The sequence below is a fragment of the Durotheca rogersii genome, assembly GCF_024521655.1.
Source record: "Durotheca rogersii strain YMJ 92031201 chromosome Unknown GGS23scaffold_4, whole genome shotgun sequence".
Lineage (NCBI taxonomy): Eukaryota > Fungi > Ascomycota > Sordariomycetes > Xylariales > Xylariaceae > Durotheca > Durotheca rogersii.
Window position 1 is genome coordinate 1146307 of NW_026251235.1, and position 18772 is coordinate 1165078.

Consider the following 18772-nt stretch of genomic DNA (forward strand, 5'->3'; position numbering starts at 1 on the left):
TAGAGAGAATAGGGGTGGGAAAACGCCACTCTTTGTACGAGGTAACGAGGGGAGTTTGAGGCGAATAATTGTACACTGAAGTTCTTTCAGCTCCCTCTATTAGCTGTTCATGTCCGCGCGGTCATTCAAAGGAAAACATCGCTCTCGATTTTTATTCTTTCAAACTAACCGTAGCGGAAATAATGGTATGGTGTTCTGAGTAGGCCCTCACGCGGCTCTGTGAGTAGGTAATACGTCTTACACCGGTGCAAGGCGCGAAGGGTTGGCTAGCTTCTCATAACTTGCATAATACGATGCCGCAAGTTTCCTTGAATCTATTACCAAAGCTGCAATTTGACAAAGAGAGGGTAGGACTGGCCTCTCACGGGTTAGACTGTAGAACCTACACTACCTATCGATGAGTGGGCATATCGTGCCGTTACACGCACCCCAGACTGACAACCTCGCGTAACCATTCCTGCGAATAGAGTGCTCACAGTGGGGAACGGAGTGGTAAGATCGATTGTACAGTGCCTTTTACGGCTCCGCTACAGTTTCCTTGTCATTCGTATGTTGATGCCCCTTCTTTCACCTTGCTGGGATGTGGTAGTGTGTCTCCTCGAGGCAGAAGTCTAGCGTCCTCGTAAAATAACATTCGTTAGAGCACAAGTTACAGGGTCTTGCTAGGTATGAGTTCTGGTTGCATAGAGAGACGAGTTCCGTCTATTGACTTGCACTGGGCGCTACATAACAGTAACAACGTGAACGTAAAAAACTAGGTAACAGCATGGTTAATGCACAATACAACTAGAGAACAGGGTATCTGGACCGAATGTGGAGGGTGCTGTACTGTGGCAGGGATTTTGAACCGGCTTCATGTTGTCTTACAGGTCCTATTTCATTCCTCGTCCTTCCCAAACCCCTTCGTGAGGATATCCTACGCGCCAGACGCCGCAACTGCCAGATACATAGATAGGTAGTTAGTTCCAAGAGGACAACGGCGAGCCCGATTATCTTCCCAGGCCCCGCCTCTCTCACTGGCCTACGCCTTCCACTCGTCTCTGCCGAGCTTGACGATGTCGGCTGGCTCTAGGACCCAGTACTGGCTAGGCGCCTTGCCCTCGGCCGCTAGTACGGCGGCACGCACGGCAGCGCGTCCGATCACGTCGGCATCCTGGCCCAGCTTGTCTTGCCAGCCGCGGCCAAGAGTGCTGCCGAGGCCGTGGATGAAGGTGTTGATAAAGGCGCCGCCGGTGTGGGCGACCTCGCGCTCGCCGAGGATGGCCCCCGGTCGCACGATGATAGCTTGTTCGAATGCGAGCTCCTTGATCGAATCCTCGACCCCGATCTTCATCTTGGAGTAGGGAAGCTGGCTGCTGACGAGATTTCGTGTGCCGGTCGAGGATATGAATACGTACGTCTTGACTCCAGCGGCGCGCGCGGCTTTGGCGATCTCGACGTTTACTGTGTAGGCAGAGCCAATATTGTTAGTCTTCTTCTCGCCCCCCCTACAACCGAATGCCCCCAGATGCTGGGCGTGGCACTCACAGTCGTGATCAATCTTCCACTGGTTCGCGATGCCACCGGCTTGGGCTCGCGTTGTTCCTAGGGCGGAGAAGACCGTGGCCGGCGTGGGCTTGATGGACGAGAGGCTCGATGCCCACTTGGCAGTGTCGGCCTCGATGGTGGCAGCCAGTTTGGGCGACTCGGCGTTGGGGGCTCGTCGGGAGATGGTATGGATAGCCTTGAAGGCGTCGAGGCTGAGGAGGGTGGACAAGATGTAGCTGCCGGTGAGCCCGGTGCTCCCTATGACGGCAGCGGTCGATGTCATGACTACGTGGACGAGAGTTTCGCGAGGCTTCGTCCTTTACGGTCTCTCGGCGCGGGCCGAAACGGTACGGGGTAGGAGAACAGAGGAGTCGCGTGCGCTTTAGAGGGGAAACCAGGAGGGGGACCCGAGTTAAGGCTGTCCGGAATGCTCGGCTAGGGTATTGGAATTCCAAGGAAGACCACGATAGTGGATTCGGGTAGACTGTGTGGCCGTGCGTGTCCCGCGGATGCGTTGTTGTCAGTATGGCTGCTGCTGAGGTATTTCGACGTTCGAAAGGTATCCAACCTGGGTGACGATGGACAGGTCGAGTATTGCGTAGTCCTTGGCAGTAACATCGCGTTTGTACCTACCAGACAAGGCATCCTCTATGACGCACGGGATAAGACGGTACTGGCGTAGAAAATTGACACCGGCTATAACGATATACTTAGTACCTAGGTAGCTCGGGATAACCAGGTATATTGGATAGATATATTATACAATACCGGGGAGGTAGGTAGGTCCCCATCTGTATTGAACCGATGGCGCGTCTGGGCGTTGCGCATTGCGCCTGGTAGACACAGCCACGGAAGAGGGGTTGGTGTATTAGGTCCCGAGTCGTGATGCGTCGTCATCTTCATCTGCAATCTTAGCTTCAACGGCACGCGGCTGGATTATTAATACGCCTACGTGACTCCATCATATGCACCTCTAACGGTAGAAGAACCAAAGGAGTAGAATTCTATGCGTCTAGGTCGTGTAGTAGCTAACAATCTACAGGGAAATACCTACTCTATCATCCCTTTCCTCCTCCTCCTCAGTCCAACCTCCCCTACCGTAAGACAAGATAAACTGTCTTGCCACGGTTGGTCCCCAAGCTGCGATGGGTGCATACCTTCAATCTACTTATGACACGACAGTTTCCGTGTCTTCCGAGCGCCTCAACTGTCTATCGACGATCGGCGCGGGCTTCGGCTTCGGACTCTTTGGTCCAAATCCGGGACCTCGAGATTAGCAAATCTGCCTTTCGGCGCCTCCGGCTCTACCTCTTCGCTACCGCTGTCGGTGTCGGAAGAGTCGACTAGACCCTCTAGTTCCCTCTCCTCATCGGACACTTGCCTCGGGTGGTGCCCGTGAGATCCGTCGGTTGGCTGCTTGCTCTCGTGTTCGTAAAGTTTCATGTTGACGAACATGGCGTAGAGACCAAAGTCGTAGGCCAGGCGGAAGGAGCCTGCTGCGACGAACGCGACCCAGAAGCGGTCGCTAGCCGCCAGGATACCCGTGACGCTAGGTCCTGTCATGGCGGCGAGCGTCCTGATCGTGGCCGTAATGCCCATCACTGCCGTCCGCTCCTCGGGCTTCACTACGGCGGCGATGAAAGCCGACCGTGGCGCCTGGTCCATATTGTTCAATCCCGAGCGGATGAGCAGCAGGCCGGCCGCCATCCAGAGATACGGAGGAAACGGGAATACCAATACTGATGCTGACGACGGCACGTGGGTGAACACCATCGTATTGATGAGGCCGATCTTTCGCGACAGGGGCCCAGCGAATGTCGCCGATAGCGCTCCGAGGAGATAGCTGAAAGAAGTAATATCACCGAGAACTGACTTTGAAGGGTGGAACTTTTCGTCCAGATAATAATTTGTGAGGGAATACGGTACCATCCCGTCCGCGAGCGAGTCTACAGCTAGGAGGAACCATAGCTTGTACATGATCGACCGCGTTGGTGCCGAGATTTGAGCGAGCCTGTTCGATAACCACTGAAAGACCCGCATAATCCAGTTGCGAGGCCGTAGGGGAGCGAGACCTTCCTCTTCCGGTGGTGGACTATTCTCGGCGCCGATGTCCACGTTGTGCGCATATTCGTCTTGCGGAAGCTGCGTGTAGGCTTCCTTCGTCGGTTGAAGCTCGCACGCATCTGTCAGCAATAATACCAGCCCCAGATTCACCATACCCATGACGGCATATATCCAGAAAAGCGCATGATACGAGTCAACCTCGGCCCAACCATCCTTACTTTGGAGGAGATGGAGAACTCTGCCCGACAATTCGCTTCCTAACGCCGACCCCAACAGCGCCGTGGAGACGTACCAGGCCAAGACATCTGCTCTTGTCGCGGGGGTCGTCAGCTGCGACAGCATGGACCTGGCCACCTATCAGCGAAGCTCGAAACCATGCCTAAACTGCTTCTTGATCGACGTGTGAAGAAGAAAAACGAACTCCTCGATACTTCGAAACGGGCCGAAGTCGCCGCCAGTGATGCTGATTACGCCAACGATGGCGGCTAGCAGCAGGATCCAGAAGTTCTCGAAGACGGCAAAGACGACACCGCTGAATACCATCAGGACGGAGCCGCCCACGAGGACCTTGCGCCTTCCGATGCGGTCCGCAACGAGGGTGAGGAAGGTCCCGAGTACGACGTCCCCCAGCATCGTGAGGGTCATGAAGAGGCCGATCTGGTGGTCCGAGACGCCTAAGGCGGAAAAGAAGATGGCTGCGAAGCCCGCGTCAGCGCCACCGCGAGTACGCTCTCGCGCAGCGGAACCGGGCGGGACTGGGGGGCATACCGAGAATCAGGGCATTAGTTCCGTACGCGAACATACGGCATGTGCGGGCCAGGATGATGAGGTAGGCATTGCGGCCGGTCTCGTGGATCGCGACGACGCCGAACTCGTGATAGAACCACCGGAGCGGCCGCAGGATCCCCTCGAACATCTAGCTTGATAGCGTTTACTAGCTAGAGATAAAAATGCACCATACGAGAAACCGGTACGGCCCGCGAATCGTTATGCTATTTTTTTTTCTCTTTCTCTTTTTCGTTATGGTTCCCGTCAACCCCCGGGACGATAATGCCAAAATACGCCGATCGAATCGGGGGTTTAGTTTCTAACGAATAGGCAAAAAATGATGCAGGACGCAAGTAAGCACGCGAGGAAAGAAGACAAAAACCATGCCTACATATCGGTCCTGTCTCGGACCGGCCTGATAACGGACGGAGGTGGGTTACCGACCTCGGCGTTGGCTCACCGATTGCGCCATACGTCCCCGGTAATACATATTATTACCTCTCGTGTCGAGTTAGATGCATACCTAGGTATGCATCTGGCCCGTGGCCACAGGTTCCTGATGCCTACATAAGGTGGCTTAAGTACCTACAACACATGCCGCGGCGCGAAACCCGATACAGGACAGGCATCGCGTATTTGCATACTCCCCATGGTGGGCGTTGTCGACGCCGATACCTCCCGCGAGTGAGGATGCAGGCTTATGTAGCCTCCTGTGTGCGACATCTACGCACGCGTCCTCTCTTCCCGACGTGGGCATTTACCATACCATTTTACAGTTATTTGTGTCCACCGTATTCTCTATTTCTCTCTCTTCTCTCTCCTCTCCTCTCATACGCCAGATCAGTGCCGTCTCACCCTACCAACGACGTATGATCCCCTCCTTCTCCTCTTCCTCCCCCGCGCTGAAAAAGCGATGTCTGCCCACTTGCCCACCTACCTCGCGTTCATGGTCCGACGAACCGGGGCCCGCGCCGACGGTCTCGGCAACGTTACACAGCCGGGGCCTCCCTCACCGACCCCGACGCCCTGGGGGTTACTGGGCTCGATCTGCCCACGTTAGTCGATCTCTGCGCTGACACCACTACGCACTCTCTTGCAGGCCTCGTGATGAGATCTGTGATTCTGGGACGTGACCCCAGATTGTCTACTGATAATAATGCTCAGGTATTCGCGAGGGGTATGCCGTACCGTAGCCCTTCCAGTGAGCCCGCACAACGCCATGGGATGGAATGTCAGGATAACGGGGTCACAATAATGGGCTTGGGAGCGGAGACGGGTGTCGATGGCTAGAGCAATCGGCAAATCCACTGCGAGAAGCAATCTTCGCATAGGTTAGGTAGGTACTGCCACTCATCTGAATAGGGGCTAGACTTGTCCATGAGGGAAGAAAGGAAGAAAGGGAGAGCAAGACTAGACACCGACTGTCATCCATCCTTACTTGCAAACTAGGTGGTACTAATAATTCTACTAACAAGCAAAGCTTTATACTTGCTTACCTCCTAGGATCCGGTTTCTACGTCGGTGTAATAATACTCACAGTGGCGGCATGGCGCCGGGGCCGCTACGATCCCGCCTATCTCCTCGCGGGCACCACCTTCGCCGTCACGGCTGCTTATGTGGCCTGAAACAAGCATGAAATACTAGCAGGTAGTTCGTAGTGATAGCATTTACTCGCAATACTCGGGAGCTGCCTAACCGTGCGAACCATCCGACATTACCACTCCGCCTCCGATCGCCCGCCATAGTCCCCGCAACTCAAATTGCCAGGGGATTAATTCTCACCCTCAGGATCGTAAGGGCTTGGGACGGATGTGTGGTCTCCATTTTGATACTTCTCCTCCTGCAGCTTATTCCAGTAGATGGCGAACAGGGGCCGGGTGATCATGGCGAGGACGTCCTTCTTAGCCATCGGCTCTTCCGGCGCAAATTCACCGTTTGAGTGCCTGAACATGGGAGCAACCTCCAACATGCAGTACTTGCACAACGCCTCGGCGTGGGCCGGGTGCAGCGGCTTCCGGTCCTGGCGCACGATCACGGCGCTCCCCACGTCGTTCTGCCACTTCATCGAGGGAAATCCCCAGCCCATCGTTCCGTGGTTGAAATTGAACGGGCTGTTCGGATTGCATGATAGATGCAGGAACGTAGCGAGCTGGTTGTTGTAAGGGCTCTCGTGCTCGAACATCTTGTTGCTCTCGTCGTAGGCCCACTTGGGGTGCGGCCGACATTGCCAGGTGAAGATGGGGATCCCGATGCGCTTCGTGATCTCAGAAACGTCGTGGTCGAGGAAGATGGCATTTGTCACGGGAACGTCGACGGCCTCAAACTGAGGCCTCTTGAGCATCTTCCGGTCGCCGAGGCAGTTGACTCTCACGCCCTTAACCGTTTCTCCGGACGGCAGGACAGGCTTTTCGAGATTAGCCCTGTACGTCAGGAAGAAGTCGGTGACGTTTCGGAAGTCCCTCATGCTAAAGTCTCCAGGGTAGACATGGTCGACACTGGGTTTATACTCGGTATACGCCAGCATTGGGCCCCGCCACTCATACAATTCGCCTGGTTTGGTGGCGGTGATGGCGGCAACGCTCTTGTTGGGTTTGGAGCCGTCCATTAGGAAGGTGTCACGGTAGCAGATACCAAGCGAGTTATCCACGCTCCTCTCCAAGACGGTGTTATACGCGATAGACGCGTACGCAAAAATACAGTCGGGACCAAGGAAAGGATCGGTATCAGGAGTTCGGTCCCAGGGGTCCTCTTCGTCGTCGTATTTGGACACCCGGAAATGCAGCCAGACAAGTTTCATCTTACCCTCGACGGGAAAGAAGAGCGCCCGGCGGCATTCGTCGGAGGGCCGAGCCGAGACATCGAAGTCGGAGAAGGCCCGGCAGAGCAGCCGGTGGGTAGGCCAGTCGATCTGTTGGCATTGCTGCGAGCAGTAACGAGCGCTCTTGCACCGGTTGCAAAAGTGAGCATCCGGCTTGTTGCAGACGATGCAAGCGGTTTCGTCGTCGTCCCCAATGCTGAGGCGTCCCAGGTTGAGGCCAGCCATGCTGTATCTGTGTAGACGATATATCTACATAGGTAGATATCAATATGCCTGTATGCGTGGACAGCAAGGCTAACGAGGGCTTGGAAAGAAGGGGAAGTGTATGGTTAGCATGGTGAGGGAGGGGCGGATTAAATTTATAACCCCCCCTAGGTGTATACCTCTAGGCAGGTAGGTTGCTTGGATACCTGGGCATACACCTTGATTTCGTTTGATTTGCCATCCATCCGTTGGGCAGAGGTACCTATCCGACAGTTTTTCACTTCACGTAGGACGGATGCGTTTGACCAACACATAGATAGAGAAACAAACGCGTGTAGGAAGGGAAACTGATAGGTGTGAGACAGTGAGAGCGTTGGAGCATTGGAACGTTGGAACAGGATCTGCCCCGGTAGGTACATAGGTAGACATCTACCTTAGGTGCCTGGAGCAACTTGCACAGGGCATACAAAGAGGTACCTACCCCCTAGAGAGGTACCTCCTAGGCAATGTAGGCACCTGACAGCATACAGGGGAACGGCATCCCCGATTACTTCATCCCCTCCCTATCCTCATACCCTCCTTACCCTCTTCACCCCCATAACCCAGTCCATATCGAGGCGCGACTCTCATACCAGCACCAACTAACATCACCATAACTTCCTACTATACTGGTATTATTCCGTGTTTCTGGGCATCTCAATTACTGATCCGTGTCCCAGTTATCTTCATTTGACGCCTACCTCACATCTCATGTTCCTTCATATAGGTACCTAAGCGTGTCCCTTCTGCCTAGGGAGGTAGGCAGGGCACCTCTTTGTTGTTAACGCAGCGCTGTAGACGCGATATCCATTGTTCCATTCTCGTTGGTGTGAGAAGTCTACGTAATCTTTTTTTCCGTCTTTCCCCTTTTCCAACCCCTAGCACATCCAACGCTACATCAACCAAGGAGAGTTTCCGTTCCCTTCGTTACCCTAATCATAGTACTACACACAACACGAAGGCACTGTTCCCAAGGCCCTCACATACTAAGCTAGGCACTGCCCGTCGCGCTCGATCCCGCCAAATCGCCTGAGACAAATACCACAAGCACGGCCGCGTATGCGGCGCTGGAGGCGAACACCTCCGCCCTCTTCGCGTCCGTCAGGATGCCGACGGTGACAGCGAAGGTCACCGTGAAGGCCACGATCAGACCGATGCGGCCGCCGTCACTTTGGACCGCCCGGAGCGAAAAGATGGCCCCGAGCATGAGCCCGATCGCCAGGCTCACGCTGAGGATCGCAGCGACTCTCCCAATGACCTTTTCGTTGGTGTATTCGCGTTTGCCGTCCGGGCTTATCTCCTGCCAATAGTTAGAAATAACGTCCCTCAAGACGCGCCGCTGAGCGGACGGGATCTAGTGGGGAGGAGGGCGGTAGAGAGAGATCGACTCTAACTAACCTTGGGTAGAAACCCGGGATGGCTTCGAATCATCTGCGTGATGAGGTCTTTCTCTGAAGGAGGATTCAAGGCAAGGAGCTCCTTTTTATTCTTGAGTCGAGATTCGTCAGGTCCGGCCAAGAGTCGGCTATGGTCGTATTCCAAGCCCTTATCGGCCCCCTTCTCTACGTCCTTGCTGCCGGTAGGTTGCCTGGGCTGGCTATTGCCAAGCTCGTCTTCGGGTATGCCGTCACTGCCGTGGAAATACTTCCGAACCACAGACAGCTGGTATTTTTCGGGCCGTCCCATCGCCACAATTTTAGACTGCAGGACCAGCATCTCGTCTTTGTCGGTCAGTCAATACATCTCTGCCTAGCCTGATTGCTACTAGTCGTCATCATGGGCAACCAATGAAACCAACTCACAGTAGTTCTTCAGCTTCTCGTTGATTTCCCGGCCGAGTTTCATGCGCCTCGACTCTTTGGTGCCCTCTCTTGCAGCTAGCTCCTCGAATTTTGTCCAGTTCCGCAGGGTGACCGCATCTGCCGCTTTGCCGGCATGTTTCCGGGCATCCTGATCCTCGTCTTGCAACTCCTCTTCGAGAGTGGCCAGCTCGCTCTCTAGGAACTGCAGATTCCGGGCACTCAGGCGATCGAATCTCCGGAAGATGTAAGCTTCGTAATCAGGAATGCTCGCCGTCCATTCTGCCAATTTTTCGAACCCTTGGGGGTCTAGATGATCCATCGGTCGCTTATCTATGCAACGTGCCCTCCAATTTACCGTCTCTGTGGCTCAATGAAGGATGGGAGGAGAGCAGGCTATACCTTCGGTTAAGCTGAACAGCCAGAAATAGCCGATTCTCGCGACGTCCGTAGCTAGACTTCAAACATGATAGGACGGGGAAACTCGAGAGGACGAGTGATGGGCCTTATCATAGGATTTGAAATTTCCGTTTGAGTGAAAGCCTCGCGGTCATACCATACCGGCGATGACACGTCTACTGGGGCTGTTGCATCCACTGGGGTCCGTCATGTCGGCTGAGGGATCGTCACGTCTTGGCGAAGTTGCGCCCAAATTATGAGGCTCAATGCCAGGTTGGGTTCCGATGCTTACACACCTGGCCAGCTGACCTGAGGAATGGCCCGTCGTCAATACTTCAACTAGATTATATGGGTAGGGCCGTGGCTATTTAGACTCATGATACGTAATGTCCACAGTTCTGCAACTCGGCGCCAAAAAAAAAAACACCCCTTGACAGATATTTCATACTCTCCCTCCACCCCTGCTCCTATTCCGACACCGCTATTCCTGTCCAATTAGAAACACTATACGTGGGTATTGACGTATAGTTCAGATTATTTGGCTAGCACACCCATGGCTATCGCATTCAATCCGAAAAGGCGTCTACTTAGGCCCCTGGTAATCGGGATGTCTCTCTCAAGATTGCACAGCCTGTGAGTGAATCGAGAAAAGACCGAACGATGTCGTGTCACTAATAGGCGAGCCACATAGTACAAAATGTGTTGCTCCGGGATTACTAGATCAGATGAAAACTAACCAGGGGGGCATCAAGGGGGCGTGGCGTGGGCATGCGTGGCAACCGGAGACGGTGGCCAAGTCAGTCTCGCCCAACCCTCCTACGACGTCTTCCTTGTTCGAATATTTCCCGGAGAAACGATTCAGAGTGATCCCAGGACTTCAGTTACCTTCTCTAATCAACAATGAGCCGTCCCTAGACTTCTTCGATGTTGGCTCCTGTGTGGATGTTATTACTAGGCCAGAGGCCTTCGCTACTACTCAAGGACCCTCATTGAGGTCGTTTATGGATCACCAATACTTCACTAGCCTCTGGCAGTTCTTAACCAGGAGTTATGCCCTTGGAGGACTACGATTTAATATGGAAATTGCCGTCGTGGGAGTCCTCCTCTCATTGAAAGGTGAAGGGGGCATTGATATGACTGGCAATCCTACATTCGCGGCCGTCGCTCGTTTTCTATTGTTGAATACTACCGGGGATAGTACTATCAGTAGAGATCGAATAACAGCTGTTGTCAATGGACGACATAAATACACCCAGTCGAGTCTGGGTTCAGGTTCGATACTCAGTCCGGGAAGCTGCACTTGGAGGAGAGGCTTTCGTATCGGCCTTGAACGCCAGATACGGATCAGTCCCATCGCAGGCGAACGGCGTACCATTGAACAGTGGGCGATACAGGCACTAGGAAAGGACAGGGTTTCTAGACGGAACGTTCTCATTGTTAGAAACGTGGACGAGACGCTGAGATACAAGTTTAAAACCAAGAAAGACGAGCTGAAAGCCAAGCTGAAAGCCAAGCTAAAAGGCAAGAAGACCAAGTTGAAGGCGATGCTCCACATCGGCTCCAGTAAGTGCCCAAACGGCTATACGAACCCCCAGATACTGACCCCTTTCGCTAGGTTCCAGGCACGCTGCGGTACCAGAGGACGACAGCCCAATACCGGAACACATCTTAAATGAGGAATTGGAGAGGAGGTTAACAAACCAAAGCCAAATCGATAGTCTACCCCAAGCAGAGCGTGAACTGTACGAAGACCGGGAACTTCGACGGCAGGCTACGTGGGAAGAGCAGGTCATGCAGCAGTAGAACAGCACGGCTACGGTGGTACCTATAGGAGTATTACACAGTTCCCTCTAGACTGGATAGTCGGAAATATGTACGAGTTCGGCTTTCATCCGAGGCTTAGTTTTTGTAATATTACGTTTCTATAATTGATGCTAGGAAGATGTCGGCACAAGAACAACTTGCGTACAGTCTCTGAGGTGGGCACTCGGAATCGAACACAAACACCGTATATGGAGCTGGATTTTGTCACATCGACATTGGCCAAGCCAGGAACGGATATATATGTACTAGGATATATAATGACGGTCGCACGTCTTAACCCAGGGGCAGTCGGGCTGGCGGGCAAGGCAGTGGACAGGTAACCTATTGCGGTAAATGGGGGGTGGCATGTATTGGGTACTAGAACAGAAAGGTCCAAACTTCAGCATTGCTCCAACGCAGTCCGCTCCGATCTGCCAACCTTCCTAGCCACCTTCAAGCCTCCGTATTCCGCGCCCTCCCCTTCCACATCAACAGCACCCAGTCGATGGGCCGAGCCGGTCAAGGCGACCCCCCCGCGGCTCGGAACCTCACCTTCACGCCGGTAGCGATGGCGATGGAGGAGAATCTCGTTGCGCGCTGGGGCGGCGGCGCGCTCACGACCTCGACGTCGAACGCGCGCGCGACGGCCGGGTCCGATGAGATGCGCAGGAGCACCGACGCCGCCACCGACGCCACCGTCTCGTGTCCCGCCTTGGTACTACCTCGCTCCTGGATACCTTCGAACGCGTCTCACGGCGCACTTATCTCCACGGATGGGTGCCTCTGCCGGTTACACGCGGGAACCCTCCGCATATCCGCCTGCAGCGAAGGTAAATCGGTGCGCCAACCCGCGTCCGAGCCAACCCCAAGTCCCGATGGGGGGAGGCAGATCCTCGATTCCAACTCGTGGAGAATATAAAGGGTCGGTGTGAGTGAGCTGATAAGAAGCTCTATTGACCGGCTCGCATAAATAATTACGAATCCCTCCTTGCCACATCTAACACCCCGGGGCAACAACTACGCTCGTCAGACCGTCAGTAGGTATTACGATCGCCTTTGTGGTCATAGATAGGACCTGATTATGTGTGGCGTCTATAATCTTCAGTCGTCCGAAAGGCTTACGGTTGATTAGTGTGAGTAAATACGAGTCGGTGGATATATTAGCATTCTGCATGCACCGGCACAACCCGGCACAGGAGCTCGCCATAAAGTCTGATCATGACTACTAGACGAAGATAGGCGTCTCGAGCCGGGATGTCAGACTTATGGGGTAGTATGTAGATAGGTGATGCATGTAATATAAATGGAGATGTAAATGCCGGTGGCCTACCCTTATTTTCCATGTACCAGTCCATTGAGCCAAGAAGCCATATTCTAGTAGTAATAAAACCCCCTTACAGCCGTTAGTTACATTCTCTCGTCTCCTGCACTGCTTACGCCCACAGTGCCGTACCCGCTGTGAAACGGAATCTAGGACGTCCGAGACATCGGGTTTCCAACACTCCGAACACGAGCAGCAGAACGAGTCCCGCCTCGCCGTCACGCGCTCCCGTTGGCCTCGATCTTGCCCTCCGTCTTCTCGAGGTAGGCGACGAGGTCGGCGATCGTGCAGACTTTGAGGCCCCAGCGGCGCGCGAAGGCGACGCAGCCCTCGCCGCGCATCATGCCGGCGCCCTCGCGCAGGGCGGAGCCGGCGACCTCGCGGCCGTCGTCGACGAGCTCGCAGATGACGGCGACCTCGGGCTTGCCGGCGAGGCGGCAGAAGTCGACGCCGGCCTCGGTGTGGCCGGGGCGGACGCGCACGCCGCCCGCCCGCGCCCGCAGCGGGAACACGTGGCCCGGCCGCCGGAAGCTCGCCGCGGTCGCGCCCGCCTCGGCGAGCCGCCGCGCCGCCAGCGCGCGGTCGTGCGCGCTGATCCCCGTCGTCACCGACGCGTCCGCCGCGTCCACCGACACCGTGTACGCCGTGCCGCGCGGGTCCTCGCTGCGCTCGACCATGGGCGGCAGCGCGAGCGTCGACGCCCGCGACGCGGTCAGCGGCACGCAGATCAGCCCCGACGAGTACCGCACCATGAACGCCATCTGCTCCGTCGTCACGTTCTCGGCGGCGATGATCAGGTCCGCCTCATTCTCGCGGCTCGGGTCGTCGAGGACGACTATGAACTCGTCATTGCCTAAGTGCGTGGAAGGAAGGGGGGTGGCCCGTTAGTCGGCTGCGCAGTGGTTGGGAGGGCCCCGGCGGGCGGGTCTCCCGGGGGCCTCGGGACGAGAGGACACGTACGAAAGGCTGCGATGGTATCGGGTATCGAGTCAAACTGCGCGGCGTCGATGAGCGTGGAGGACATGCTGGGCGAGAACGGCAGGTATACGGGATGAGGCCGCTGTGCAGGGCCCCCGCGTCCCCCGATTCAAAGGTCGCAGGCTCGAGGATAAAACGTTGAGCTACCGGGTAAGCAGGAGGGTTGCGCTACAAGGGGTAAGATTGCGATGTATAGATTCGCCTCTCTCTGGTTTAAGCGTGGAAGGCCGAGGCGCCGAGGTACCTACAGCAGGCAAGTCGTAGGGTGCGTGCAGTGTTATATGCGCTTGGACGGGACGAGAGGGAGATGGATCCAAAGCAGGGATAGGAGGAAAGCGAAGAATACTGTTCGAGGAGGACCAGCAATTAATGACTCACCCTAGCTGTTGAGGTCGAGATGTCTTGCAAATGCTGACTGAGAAGACATGGCGACGACCCACGAGGATGGCGCGAGGACAGCCGCCATCGCGCCGTGGCAGGGCAGTTGGCGGGGCCTAGGCGGTACCGTCGGTGAGGGGATGCCACGGTACTTTCCGCGGCGGCCGGTATGGAGAGACACCTCTACCAAAGTACCCCCGGAGCCAGCCTGCTGGGCTTTGCCAACTCGGAGTCCCAGGGGTTGTTACGTCACCCGCCCAACACACGCTTCCGAGTGGTCAATTGCCCTGTGCCGTGGCGCCTTATCTCTTATCGCGTATCTTATCAAGCAGCTCTAACCCAATCCCCGAATTTCGGAATTTCCCATGCGAACATCTTCTGCTTCGTCCAGCGAAACCCCTTCGCAGCAGACTGTCGCGGTCGTCTCAATTCGCCCTGCTTCTCGGCTGGGAGACAATATATAGCAGCGGGACCCGCATACGGGGACTGGTCGGGCCATCTAATCCATCATGACATCGCGGCAGGGTATAGCCGCTCTCTGCCGTCGGTGGCGCAATGCGTCGTATACCAGTTTGCGACCTGTACATCGAACGGGACAGTATCCAAGCCGGCATTTCTCGGCTTCAGGAGCTTTGGCTTTATCCGCCCCTCCCGACCCCGAGCCTGGTAGCTCTACTGATTCTACGTTTACGACTGTCTCCCCCGATGAGGTATCCCACTTCAATGCTCTCGCATCCTCCTGGTGGGACCCCCGAGGACCGTCTCGCATCCTCCACCTTATGAACCCGCTGCGCCATGACTTCATTCGCTCGTGTCGTGCCTCCGCCCTTGACTACCCCCTTCCCACAACCTCCGCGGCGCTCAAGTATCTCGACATAGGGTGCGGTGGAGGAATCTTCGCCGAATCTGCCGCCCGGTTATCTACCACGGCCTCGGTGACAGCTATCGACCCTAGCTCCGAGGTGCTGGCCGTTGCTAAGGCGCACGCGCGGCGGGACCCTGCGCTCCGGTCAAAGCTGACCTACCTGAATACGTCTATCGAGCAGTTTCCGGCCCCAGACACCCCTCAGGACGGGTACGACGTCGTGTCGATCTTCGAAGTCATCGAACACGTGTCGAACCCGTCCCAGTTCCTGGACCTGTGCGCGCCCTTCGTAAAACCGGGCGGGTGGCTGGTGCTCAGCACCATCGCGCGGACCTGGATGAGCTGGTTCACCACCAATCTCGTGGCCGAGGACCTGCTCCGCATCGTGCCAAAAGGTACGCACGACTGGAACAAGTACATCAACGAAGGGGAGCTCAGGGAGTACTTCCTGCGGGAAAGGGCCGGCTGGTCAGAGTCGAGATGCCTGGGCGTCGTTTACGTCCCGGGCCTCGGCTGGAAGGAGGTGAGCGGGAGCGAGAAGGTGGGCAACTACTTCTTCGGCGTGAGAAGAGCTGCCCAGCCGGATGATGTCGCTAAGCCAACTGAGCAGTGATGCTGGTGCGAGGCTACGGCGGTAAGAGAATATAATAAGTACATGTATTTTAGTATAGGGTCGATCGAAGCTCGAACCCATGCTTTGCGCCAATCCCCTCCTCCCATTTCGAATATACCCAACAGCCCATCTCCAAGGTTGGTGTCACTCCAGTTCCTTTCAACCATCATCTTTCGGGAAAACACTGATTCGCATACACGAGACGAAGGTAGGGTTGCCAGCGCCCTTCCAATAAAACAGGGTCATAGCTAACTCCTGTGATAGGGTCATGGATCGTGGCTAAGACAAAAGCTCGCTCCAAAGTCCCTACCGTTGACGATAGTATCGTATTCCCGGGCTTACTATAGTCAATTCATCTGTACGCGCATCCGATAGCAAGTCTGACCGCCTACGTGTCACTAGTTGGTTCGGCATGTGTAAGGCCAGCATATCCACCAACGCCACCGGGCTCTCCAAGTTGAAAATTCACAGCAGCTCAAAGATACCCGCAGTTACGGATGGCATTCGCAAGTAGCACGAATGGGCGTCGTCGTCTCCTCTAGCAATGTTCCTCGGCTTATAAACGCGACTCTTACTAGCCACAGGGGGATGTTTCTTCTCTACTAGGCATATCAGGTAGAACTTCATCATGCGTCGATGTCCGTTTGTCAAAGGTCCCGGTAGCCACCCATACTGACACGAGACACAGATGCATTGAGCAAAGTCTATTTGTCTTCGTGGTTTGCGACGAAACCCCAGGTGTTTGTGAAGCAGGACAGGGCATACAGACTGGATGAATTCTTTATGTGCGACAAACATCGCCGCGCAGGCATGCAAGAATCGGTATCCATAGGTGACTTCATGGTCGTGGCAGACCACCACGCCAATATTCCTGGTATTGACTACCTAGGGATGGAGACCAGGCAAAAAAAGCCGTTCTCCTCGTACTGTTTCCCATGCCCAATGCCTTCACACACAGAGGTACCAGGTAATGGTGATAATATGCTCACAGGCGGCGACCGCGGCGACCGCCCTTCCTGCGGGTGCTATCCGAAGGAGTAGGGGTAACGTCCTCGATGCGGCCGATCTTCATGCCGGAACGGGCGAGGGCGCGAAGCGCAGACTGCGCACCGGGGCCGGGGGTTTTGGTGCCGTTACCGCCCTAGCATAACCTCGTTAGCAGAAAGACATATCGACCTGGGAAGCGATCCCATATTACCGTGGCGCGGATCTTGATGTGCAAGCTGTTGATGCCCAGTTCCTTGCAGCGGGCAGCAACGTCCTGGGCAGCCAACATGGCAGCGTAAGGAGACGACTCGTCGCGGTCGGCCTTCACCTTCATGCCGCCAGTGACACGGCAGAGAGTTTCTCGTCCACTGAGATCGGTAACGTGGACGAAAGTGTCGTTAAAGCTGGCGAAAATGCGGGCGACGCCGAAAACGAGCTCGCCTAGACACAGTTAGGCGACGGGACGGGATCGCGTAGACGGGGTCAAATTTACCGTCTCTCGCCTGGGGACCCAGGGAGATGTTCTCCTGAACGCGGGGGGCTTTCTTGGGAGGCATGATGGCTGTTGCGCGTGGTTATGTGGTGGTCGACGTACTCGGGTAGGTTATTCGGAGACGAGGAAATTCCACGACGAGAAAATAGAAATTAATGGGAAATGTGGGATATCGAGAGCGGTGAGTTTCGGCAGAGCGCGGAGGGGAAAAACCCGAAGACTTTGTCTGGGTACCTGGGTACTTATGACAGAAAAGCCCTAAGCAGGGGAGATTGCGTAATAGCCCGAGTTTTAACCGTTCAATAGGCGCGCCGAATCGTCGCGTGGTAACGCGCCATAGCTAGTCTTTACCTTTAGCATCACCTCCCCTTTGTGCTTGTTCTACGCAGGGCTTGGTGCGGAATTTCTACTACTGGTGTCGAATGTGAGGTTAATGCGACCTATTTAGGACATACTGACAGAGAAACGAAACTGGTTGTCACATCGATGTCAGTCATACCTAAATATGACAACATGTAGGTACCTATCCTCTACGACACCAGGGCGCAGAGGAGAGCAGCTATCATGGTCTGGTGCGATTAGCCAGCCACCTGTTTGGATAGAATTCGCCAAAAATCCTGCTACGGCTGCAGATAGAAAAACAGTGAAGTTGGCATCAAGTTGACAAAAGCCACTAGCTGGGGTATCAATGTGAAGAAGCAAAGCAAGAAGAAGAAATGCAGCAGCGGTCTTCCCCGGGAGCGTCGTATCATTGGAACTTGGAGGGGTTGCTAGGTATGAGCTTTCGTAGCACCTCGATCTGTCGGGCTTGCGCCTTATTCTTCAGGTCCGTAATTCCACGTTTGTCGGTTCGTCTTATGCCGTTGGAGTAGATGACCGTGAAGTCCGGTATTATCTCTCTCGGTTGTACAACAGACTTCGGCGTCAAGGTGCAATGCTTTTCCACGATTAATAGCCGAGCGACATCGCGGTAGGGATGCAAAACCCACCTTGCCCAGCTTCGCTCCTTTACCAACCTTGCAACCCACACCAATCGATGTCCCTTCGCCAATCATCGTGCCGCCAGATTCGAGTATCGCGCCGACTTCGACCGTGACATAGTCGCTGATGAAGACGCCGTCGCGCGATTCGCTCGGAACAGGATCAGCAGACGACGCTCCGATGCTGGTTCGTTCGTGAATAATACATCTCCGGCCAATCGTGATCCTCCCGTTAGAAGAGTCAAGCTTTGCTCGGGGATGTACGACAGACTCAGAGCTGATGTTTATAGTGTGGTTCCCTGCCAGAAGCGCCGAGTCCGCTATGATGATAGAGGACGAAAAGTTAACTGGCGCTTTGGGACCTGAATGGACGCGCGGGACAATGGACTGGCGTTTCGAGGATGACATTTTTGGCTGCACGCACGTCTCGAAGTTAGTTATGTGAGGACATAAGCGTGTCTGTAGACTCGAGATCGTGCGACCTATTGCTAGTAGCCCGATGGAAGGGTGGAAAGATGGACAAAGAGCTTTGAGGATTGACGCCAGAAAGGAGAAGTGGTATTGACGTGGGTAGGTACCTAGTAGGTGGAGATTTCATAAACGCATAAAGCACTTGACTGTTACATAGCGTCAAGTCAACTGTCGCGCCACAACTTTCGGGTGATGTCAATGATCGCTAAGCCACAACCCAGAGCTCCGCGATGCGGTCGCGAGTGGCTGATAACTCCGATCGCCA

At 55.1% G+C, this 18772-nt stretch overlaps 9 protein-coding genes across 9 annotated transcripts; 2 read left to right on the top strand and 7 right to left on the bottom strand.

Moving 5' to 3' along the window:
• Positions 1–356: 356 nt before the first annotated feature.
• Positions 357–2383, bottom strand: GGS23DRAFT_554815 (NAD(P)-binding protein). Its single transcript, XM_051515569.1, has 2 exons — positions 1528–2383; positions 357–1443 (listed from the first exon to the last, which is right to left on the bottom strand). Exons 1-2 carry the CDS (start codon positions 1808–1810, stop codon positions 1022–1024), a joined length of 705 nt encoding a protein of 234 aa, XP_051374668.1. The 5' UTR covers positions 1811–2383; the 3' UTR covers positions 357–1021.
• Positions 2364–4720, bottom strand: GGS23DRAFT_554823 (MFS general substrate transporter). Its single transcript, XM_051515570.1, has 5 exons — positions 4360–4720; positions 4013–4286; positions 2710–3937; positions 2571–2654; positions 2364–2507 (listed from the first exon to the last, which is right to left on the bottom strand). The coding sequence occupies exons 1-3, from the start codon at positions 4505–4507 to the stop codon at positions 2731–2733; spliced, it is 1629 nt and encodes a 542-aa protein (XP_051374669.1). The 5' UTR covers positions 4508–4720; the 3' UTR covers positions 2364–2507; positions 2571–2654; positions 2710–2730.
• Positions 4721–5890: 1170 nt separating this feature from the next.
• On the bottom strand, positions 5891–7833 carry GGS23DRAFT_362464 (uncharacterized protein). Its single transcript, XM_051513251.1, has one exon. It carries the CDS (start codon positions 7400–7402, stop codon positions 6131–6133), a length of 1272 nt encoding a protein of 423 aa, XP_051374670.1. The 5' UTR covers positions 7403–7833; the 3' UTR covers positions 5891–6130.
• Positions 7834–8153: 320 nt separating this feature from the next.
• GGS23DRAFT_362489 (uncharacterized protein) lies at positions 8154–9846 on the bottom strand. The gene is made up of 3 exons (XM_051513252.1): positions 9223–9846; positions 8819–9141; positions 8154–8720 (listed from the first exon to the last, which is right to left on the bottom strand). Exons 1-3 carry the CDS (start codon positions 9539–9541, stop codon positions 8412–8414), a joined length of 951 nt encoding a protein of 316 aa, XP_051374671.1. The 5' UTR covers positions 9542–9846; the 3' UTR covers positions 8154–8411.
• A 10-nt stretch (positions 9847–9856) lies between these two features.
• On the top strand, positions 9857–11422 carry GGS23DRAFT_362499 (uncharacterized protein). The gene is made up of 2 exons (XM_051513253.1): positions 9857–10251; positions 10310–11422. The coding sequence occupies exons 1-2, from the start codon at positions 10172–10174 to the stop codon at positions 11292–11294; spliced, it is 1065 nt and encodes a 354-aa protein (XP_051374672.1). The 5' UTR covers positions 9857–10171; the 3' UTR covers positions 11295–11422.
• A 1372-nt stretch (positions 11423–12794) lies between these two features.
• GGS23DRAFT_362514 (3,4-dihydroxy-2-butanone 4-phosphate synthase) lies at positions 12795–13955 on the bottom strand. Its single transcript, XM_051513254.1, has 2 exons — positions 13703–13955; positions 12795–13595 (listed from the first exon to the last, which is right to left on the bottom strand). The coding sequence occupies exons 1-2, from the start codon at positions 13764–13766 to the stop codon at positions 12961–12963; spliced, it is 699 nt and encodes a 232-aa protein (XP_051374673.1). The 5' UTR covers positions 13767–13955; the 3' UTR covers positions 12795–12960.
• Positions 13956–14473: 518 nt separating this feature from the next.
• Positions 14474–15918, top strand: GGS23DRAFT_362582 (ubiquinone biosynthesis O-methyltransferase). The gene is made up of 3 exons (XM_051513255.1): positions 14474–15486; positions 15574–15784; positions 15841–15918. Exons 1-2 carry the CDS (start codon positions 14608–14610, stop codon positions 15574–15576), a joined length of 882 nt encoding a protein of 293 aa, XP_051374674.1. The 5' UTR covers positions 14474–14607; the 3' UTR covers positions 15577–15784; positions 15841–15918.
• A 643-nt stretch (positions 15919–16561) lies between these two features.
• Positions 16562–17120, bottom strand: GGS23DRAFT_603426 (ribosomal protein S11-domain-containing protein; the record flags this gene model as incomplete). Its single annotated transcript, XM_051519478.1, has 3 exons — positions 16562–16717; positions 16775–17004; positions 17057–17120. The coding sequence occupies 3 exons, from the start codon at positions 17118–17120 to the stop codon at positions 16562–16564; spliced, it is 450 nt and encodes a 149-aa protein (XP_051374675.1).
• A 684-nt stretch (positions 17121–17804) lies between these two features.
• On the bottom strand, positions 17805–18444 carry GGS23DRAFT_594125 (trimeric LpxA-like protein; the record flags this gene model as incomplete). The annotated part of the gene is made up of 2 exons (XM_051518114.1): positions 17805–17993; positions 18046–18444. 2 exons carry the CDS (start codon positions 18442–18444, stop codon positions 17805–17807), a joined length of 588 nt encoding a protein of 195 aa, XP_051374676.1.
• Between the last annotated feature and the right edge of the window lie 328 nt (positions 18445–18772).